Source organism: Haemorhous mexicanus, chromosome 17 (genome assembly GCF_027477595.1).
Source record: "Haemorhous mexicanus isolate bHaeMex1 chromosome 17, bHaeMex1.pri, whole genome shotgun sequence".
Lineage (NCBI taxonomy): Eukaryota > Metazoa > Chordata > Aves > Passeriformes > Fringillidae > Haemorhous > Haemorhous mexicanus.
This window is the reverse complement of record NC_082357.1, coordinates 2840373-2847654: the sequence shown is the minus strand read 5'-3', so window position 1 is coordinate 2847654 and position 7282 is coordinate 2840373. Positions and strand designations below refer to the sequence as shown.

Below are 7282 nucleotides of genomic sequence, written 5' to 3'. Positions count from 1 at the left end.
TCCTCACAGGACAACGGGATATCCTGAGTGGGAAAAGACCCACAGGATCATCCAGGGCAGCTCCTGGCCCTGCCCAGACCCCCCCACAGCCCCACCCTGTCCCTGAGCATTGCCCAAGCACTCCTGGAGCTCTGGCAGCCTCGGGGCTGTGCCCATTCCCTGGGGAGCCTGGGCAGTGCCAGCACCCTCTGGCGATGAACCTTTCCCAAAATCCAGCCTGACCCTGCCCTGGCCCGGCTCCAGCCGTGCCCCCGAGTCCACTGGGCTGGAACTCCAGCAGTTCCATCCGTGCCCGTCCCGCCCCAATCCGAGCCCCGCCGGAGGAGCCGGGACTGCCCTCCAACACCCTGAGGGCTGGCCGGGACGAAACGCGGGCGCGGCGCGGCCCCTCCCGGCCACCGTCGCGCTCCTTTCTCGCCGGCCAATGAGCGGCGGCCGTGGGGCGGAAGCGGAAGCGGCGGCGGAGTCAGGCCGGGGGCGCGGGGCCGGCGCGATGCCGCTGCACCGCTTCCCGCCGCGGCTCTGGGCCGCCATGCGGATGCGGGAGGGCATCTGCGCCCGGCTGCCGCAGCACTACCTGGCCTCGCTGCAGGACGACACGCCGCCCACACCCGTGCACTGGGAGCCGCACGGCCTGCGCTACCGGCGGAACCCGCGCACCGGGCAGCGCGAGCGCGTGCAGGACGTGCCGGTGCCCGTGTACTTCCCGCCCGCCGCCAACGAGGGGCTCTGGGGCGGCGAGGGGTGGGTCCGCGGCTTCCGCTACGCGCGCAACGACAAGGTGAGCGCTGCGCCCTTCCCCGGGCCGGGCCGGTGTCACCGGGGCCTCCCCCGGGGCAGCCCCTGACGGCCGGGCCGTGCCCAGCTCTCCACCAGGCTGCCCAAGACATGGAAGCCTCAGCTGTTCAAGCGGCAGTTCTACAGCGAGATCCTGGACGCCACGCTGACCATCACCGTCACCATGCGCACGCTCGACCTCATCGACGCCGCCTTCGGCTTCGACTTCTACATCCTCAAGGTACCGCCCGCGGCTCCCGGGCTGTGCCCGAGCTGCCCTCAGCCTCAACTGGCAGGCAGGGAGTCCTGGAGTTAGGCACAGTGAATCCCGGGTTGGAATAGACCCCCAGGGATCATCCAGTCCCGCCCCTGGCCCTGCACAGACCCCCCACAGCCCCACCCTGTCCCTGAGCATTGCCCAAGCACTCCGGGAGCTCTGGCAGCCTCGGGGCTGTGCCCATTCCCTGGGGAGCCTGGGCAGTGCCAGCACCCTCTGGCGATGAACCTTTCCCAGAATCCAGCCTGACCCTGCCCTGGCCCGGCTCCAGCCATTCCCTGTCACAGGGAGCAGAGATTGGAGCTGCCCTCAGGAGGAGCTGCAGCCCCCACTGAGCTCTGCCTTCAATTTCCTCTCCTCCAGGCTGAACAACTGCTGCTGTTCATGCTTTAGCACAGCTCTAATGCTCCCAGCCTTTAATTCCTTCCTGACTGGAGCCCTTGACTCAAAAACGCAGAGCTGTGATCAGATTGTCAGAAGAAATCCAGCAGATCTTTCCCCACGTGTGTCCTGAGAGCCTGTGCTGAGTGTGGGTGAGCTGGCAGTGCTGGCAGTGTGCTGGGCACTGCTGTGCCCCCTGGCAGCTGCTCCCTAACCCTGTGGGAGCCCAGGGCACAGGGTTTCAGGGTTCCTGTTGCCAGTTCCCCGACTTCTGGGACTCTGGTTGGGCCCTCCCAGGGGGCTCCCCTGTTTGGGGAGACCCTCTTGGAGTGATTTTGTGTCAGGAAAGAGAGACACACTGGATTTTTTTAGTCTTCTAAACACACTGGATTTTTTTGGTCTTCAGATTCTTGTTTATTGTTACCTTATCTAGAGTTTTGCAGGCTGTCCACACAAGGCTCAGTGCACTGGAAAAGCACCACAAAAATGGCCAACAATCTCTTGTTACAAGGTCTTTTAAAGCTAAACTGTCTAATTAAGAGCTAACACCTAGATTATTTCCCTTTTTAACCCCCAATAACTGATCCCACAATGTGGATTTTTCCACCCAATTACAAAATGCCCCCCAAACCCAAGAAGAAGAAAGAAGAAGAAGCATGAAGAAGAAACCCAGGATGACACCCTGTGCCCTCCATTTTGCTTCCATCCACATCATACTAAAAATCCCAAAACTTCAATTTCCCACCTAAGTGATACACTTAACACTACTCTCTACAATCTACTTCACACCTTAGTGGATTCTTGTCTATTCTGGAGTTTAGCAAATATTCTCCATGAATCAAAGTCAAAGTCAGTGCTCCCCTGGGGGTCAGGGCACCCCAGAGCAGACAGGGAAATATTCCCAGTGCCCTGAGTTTCCACAACAGGGAATATTTCTCTGTCTGCTCTGACCCCCAGAGAAACACTGCCTTTAACCTTTGCCCATGGAGGGGGCTTGCAAGACTTTGAGATAAACTGGAGTCTGCCAAAGCGTGAAATAGAAAATAGAGAGTAGTATAGTTTGTCACTGGGTGAGAAATTTAGCTTTTGAGATTTTTAGTATAGATGTAGACCAAAGTGAAGTGGAAGATCTTGGGTGTTGTCTCTGTCTTCTTCTTCTTCATCTGCTCCATGTTCCACAGTATTAGTAGCACAAAAATAATTAGGTGAGTGTGAAAAACCCCCATCACTTGTTTTTAAGATATTCAAAGTTTAATAACAATAAAATGGTTATAAAAATGGGAATATACTTAGAGTAATAATAATTTGGACAATTTGGATTAGGACAATACGAGACAATAAAAACAAAGAGTTACAGACAGTCTGGGTACCCTTTCTGGGCAAAATAAGCCCAAAAAAGGACCCACGTTAACAGAGGATTAACCCTTAAAAACAACAGCCTGTTGCATATTCATGCACCTCATCCATGATGCATAAATTCCACTCAAACACAGGATTCTGTCTGGGCAGTGTCAACTTCTTCCTCTGAATCCTGACGGTGTCTTCAGGGCTGAGCAAGGCAGGAAGTTCATTTCTTCTGATAATGGAGCAATAAATTCTCTTTCTCTGAAAGATTCAGGTGTCCTGTGGCTGCTATCTCAGTGTGAGTTCTTTCTTTAAAAAAAAAGTATCCTACATAGCATAACTTCTATTTTAACACTGTTATAACCTAAAACTATATTTAACACACTACTTAAGAAAATTAATACAGCATAACTTTCTAACATAACATACATAATATTCATTTAATATTTGTGAAAAGCCAATAATAAAATATGCATTTTTCACAGTGAGGAAAGCCACAATGCAAAAGTTACATAAACAGACAAGAGATGAGTTATTAGTAGAAAAGTAGAAGTAAAGTAAAGTATGTTTGAAGAGTTAATTAGATGAAACAACCTTAAAAGACCTTGAAGCTGTACATTTTATAACCATTTTGCTTTCCCTGTGTGCTGAGTCTGGTACAGAGAGCGTGCCAAAGCTTTAGATAAGATAACAATAAACAACAAGCTGAAGACCAAAAAAGTCCTGTGTACCACCAAACTGTTACAAGAGGGCTTCCCCCATGCAGAGAGCCCCTGAGAGGGTCAAACACCTGTGTAACACCTTTGCAGACTCCCCGAGCTGACATGTGCTCCAAGCTGGGCATGGACCTGAAGAGGACGATGCTGCTGCGCCTGGCCCGGCGCGACCCCGCGCTGCACCCCCACGAGCCAGCCCGGAGAGAGGCCATCTATGACAAGTACAAGGTGGGTTCAGCTCCTGGCCATACATTCCTCATGTGTTTCTGGTCAAGAGACAGGGGGAAATGTCAAAAATAAATTTGTAAAATGTTCTCAAAGCCTAACAAAAAACCTTGCATAATATACATCTATATACAAACCTTAAGATAAGTGTGGTGGTGTGAGGTCCCCAGGACGAGGTGAGAGATGAGAATTTAACTCCATGTTCTCAGAAGGCTGATTTATTATTTTATAATATTAAAATAAACTATATACTAAAACTGTACTAAAGAAAGAGAAAGGATACATCAGAAGGCTTGACAAGAATGGTAATGAAAGCTCATGACAGACTCCTCAGAGTCCGACACAGCTGGCTGTGATTGGTCATTAACTAAAAACAATTCACATGTTTGGATAAACAATCTCCAGACCACATTCCAGAGGAGCAAAACATGGAGAAGCTGAGGCTTCTCATCTTCCCAGGAGAAGAAATGCTGGCAAAGGGATTTTTCATAAACTACCACAGTAACAAGCAGGGGTGGTACAGAGGGCACCTAAACCTGTGAAGAAGGAGTAGCTTCTGTTCTAAAACTTCTGTCTGGTTTTATATATATTACTATAATTTAAAAATTTAAGTTTTGTACTATGTGATATTATACACTTCTGTTTAAACTACACACTTATAATTTTGGTTCTGTCATTAAATTTTGGAAGTTTTCTCCATGGCCTCAGGTCAAATGCAGTGTTCTCTTGGGGGTCAGTGGCTGTCAGCACAGAAAGTCTGAAATTCTCAGCAACCAGGGTTCCAGCACTGGGCATGGAGAGGATTTGTATCTTGGTCACCTGCAAAGACTCTGCTACCTCCTCCTCCTTTTATCACAGGAATTTGTGATCCCAGAGGAAGAAGCTGAATGGGTTGGCTTGAGTTTGGAAGAAGCCATAGAAAAACAGAGGCTCCTGGAAAAAAAGGTGATTTCCTGAGGCAGTGCTCAGCACTGAGGTGTTGTGGCTGCACAAGCAGCTTCTCCATGGGCTCCAGGACACACGATGGCAGGCGGGGTGGGGTGGGGTGGGGTGGGGTGGGGTGGGGTGGGGTGGGGTGGGAAGGGAAGGGAAAAAGAGAGAAAGAAAGAGAGAGGAAAACAGAGAAAGAAAGAGAGAGAAAAAGAGAAAGAAAGAAAAAGACAGATGCTTAGGAGATACTGATGATCCTTATCTGCTCTCAGAACTGGAGAAGCTCCTGAATGCAAGAAGCTCCACAGTGCCTGCCCTCTGAGGGAGGGTTACAGAGCTGAGCTGCTGCTGTGGCACAGCAGGTTGCCTTTTTCAGCTCCTGAATAAATCCCAGTCACATCTTCCTCTGGTTTTAGCTGCCAGCACTCCCTGGGCTCCCCGTTGCACTTCCCCTTGCTGCTGCTCAGGTTCACTCCTTTGACATGGTTTATTCTCTGCTTTGTTGCAGGATCCTGTCCCCCTCTTCAAGGTGTATGCTGAGGAGCTTGTCAGCCAGCTGAGAGAGCAGCAACAGGCAGTGCAGAAGCAGTAGAAGGAGGAAACCTTGGCAGCAAAACCCCTGCTGCAGAGAAAGCAGTGGGGTTCAGGGGCTCTGCTGCCTGAACCAGGCTGCTGGGGAAGGGGCCACATGAAAACCACGTTGCTGAAGTGTCATGACAGCCTAAATTCAGTGAGGACCTGCTCCTGTGGGCTGAGGAGAGTTTCTGTGCTGTGGCTCTGAGAGCTCTTGTCAGACTGACTTGGTGTGGATCTTGTGTACAAGCAGCTGCTGTTGAGAGCTCACTTGTGATACAAAATACACATTTTGGTATCAATAGCAGTAAACTTCTCTCTGATACTTGCTTTATCAGTGTGTTGTAGCTGGGGCTGTGAGACACAATGTAACTTAGATCAATCCCAGCTTCATCTGCCTGAGGTGCTTGTGCCCCAAAAGTGTGACCCCAAACCCCTCAGCTGAGCTCCCCAGCACAGCTCACTAACCCCTGGGTTACAGCCCTGTTTGTGTTCTAAGTTGGTGACTTTTAAATCTTATTTTGTAAAGATGTAGCTGAAGTGGGTGTTGCAGTCTTTGCTGCTGTCTGGCAACAAGGGACTGCAAAGCACTTGCCATAATTACAGGCTGATGAGCAGCACTGGGAGTCCCTGGTATTGTCTGGAAGCTTTGTGGTGGTGCAGTGAGTTTCTGGGTGGATCAAGATCAGCCTCTGCCCTTTTCCCCTCAGCTCTGAGATGAGGGGCAAGCACAGAGCCTGCAGGCTGAACCTTGTGTGGGTCATCTCTGTGGAAGAGCCTTTGCCTTACTTCTGTCTTGGGCTTCCCCTTCTTTGGCACATCAGGGCAAGTGCACTGCCTTGGTTGGTGATAAGGACTGATAAGAGAGAAACTGGGCTTGTAGAGCAGAGTGTGGCTCCACCTGGAATGGAACAGGACCCCAGGGGAGTGGAGATTGGCAGTGCCTGGAAGGTTTGGGGGAGAAGTGGTGCAGAAAGCAGCCACTGGGTGAGCACAGGGCAGTGCTGGGGCTTGGGTGAGGGAGGTGCTGGACTTGAATGGGATCTAATCAACATTTCGTGAAAACCAGACTTCTCTGCTGATCTTCAGGACAGAGAAGGGGCTGGAGGCCCTGTAAGGGGTATTGGAGCCTGCAGAGGAGCCTGGCACAGGCTGGTAGGGCTGGCTGGGGCTGCCAGGCAGGGCTGTGCTGTTCTTGCAGGGGCACAGGGAGAACAGGCTGGGTGGCAGAAGCTGGGATGTTTCCAGCCTGCCTGTGTGTTTCATCCCCAGCAAGTCCAGGTCCTCAAGAGCAAACTGGCACAGAAGGTCATATTTGCCTAATTAATGACAGTGCAGCTAGGCCAGCACAATGACATTTGGTTATCTTCTCTCTCTGCTGCAACTGAGCTGAGTGGGAAGCTGCTGCCCAGCTCCTCGGGGACCCTGACACTCTGCCCTCGTTAGAGATAATTAGCTGGGACAAGCTCCTTGTCTGACAGCTCTGCTCATCATTAGGGCCAGCTCAGCTCATGCATTTTAATGCAGCTCCCAGCAAAGCTGCAGCCCGTGGCTCTGTGCTGGCCCCCCTGCACTGGAACGTGCCCCCGAGCCCGCCTGGCGCCTGTCCGGACCCTGCCCAGCCCCTGGGGGTCCCCGGGTGCCCCAGAGCTCCTGGGCACTGAGGGAGCTGCTGGAAGTGGCTGAGGGGACAAAGAGCAGCTGCTGCTCTGTCCCAGAGGTGGGAGGTTCTGGTTCTGTGGAGCTGGGGCTCTGCTTGCGTGTCCTGCCAGGGCTGGACCCTGACTGAGCTGCAGAGCTGCTTACTGGGCATCTGCAGGAGCTGCTGCCTTTGGAGGGCTGGGTGGGTGACAAGGGGTAGCAGGAGCTTTTAGGGAGAGCTCCTGTCCTGCTGGGGGTGAGGGTTCTAAGGGGGGCACTGCATGAGCACAGCTGGAGCTGCAGGAGGTTCTCTGGGGGAATCTATTTGGGATATGGTGAATCCTGGTTTTCTGTCATCCTTTCTTTGTGGAGAAACCTTCCCCTTGCTCCTTTCCTTTCACCCATGTTGGATGTGGCC

The 7282-nt window shown here is 52.1% G+C and overlaps 1 protein-coding gene across 1 annotated transcript; it reads left to right on the top strand.

Annotated features, from left to right (window-relative positions):
* Positions 1–437: 437 nt before the first annotated feature.
* MRPL28 (mitochondrial ribosomal protein L28) lies at positions 438–5535 on the top strand. The gene is made up of 5 exons (XM_059862024.1): positions 438–781; positions 866–1018; positions 3589–3723; positions 4579–4665; positions 5159–5535. Exons 1-5 carry the CDS (start codon positions 494–496, stop codon positions 5240–5242), a joined length of 747 nt encoding a protein of 248 aa, XP_059718007.1. The 5' UTR covers positions 438–493; the 3' UTR covers positions 5243–5535.
* Positions 5536–7282: the final 1747 nt, after the last annotated feature.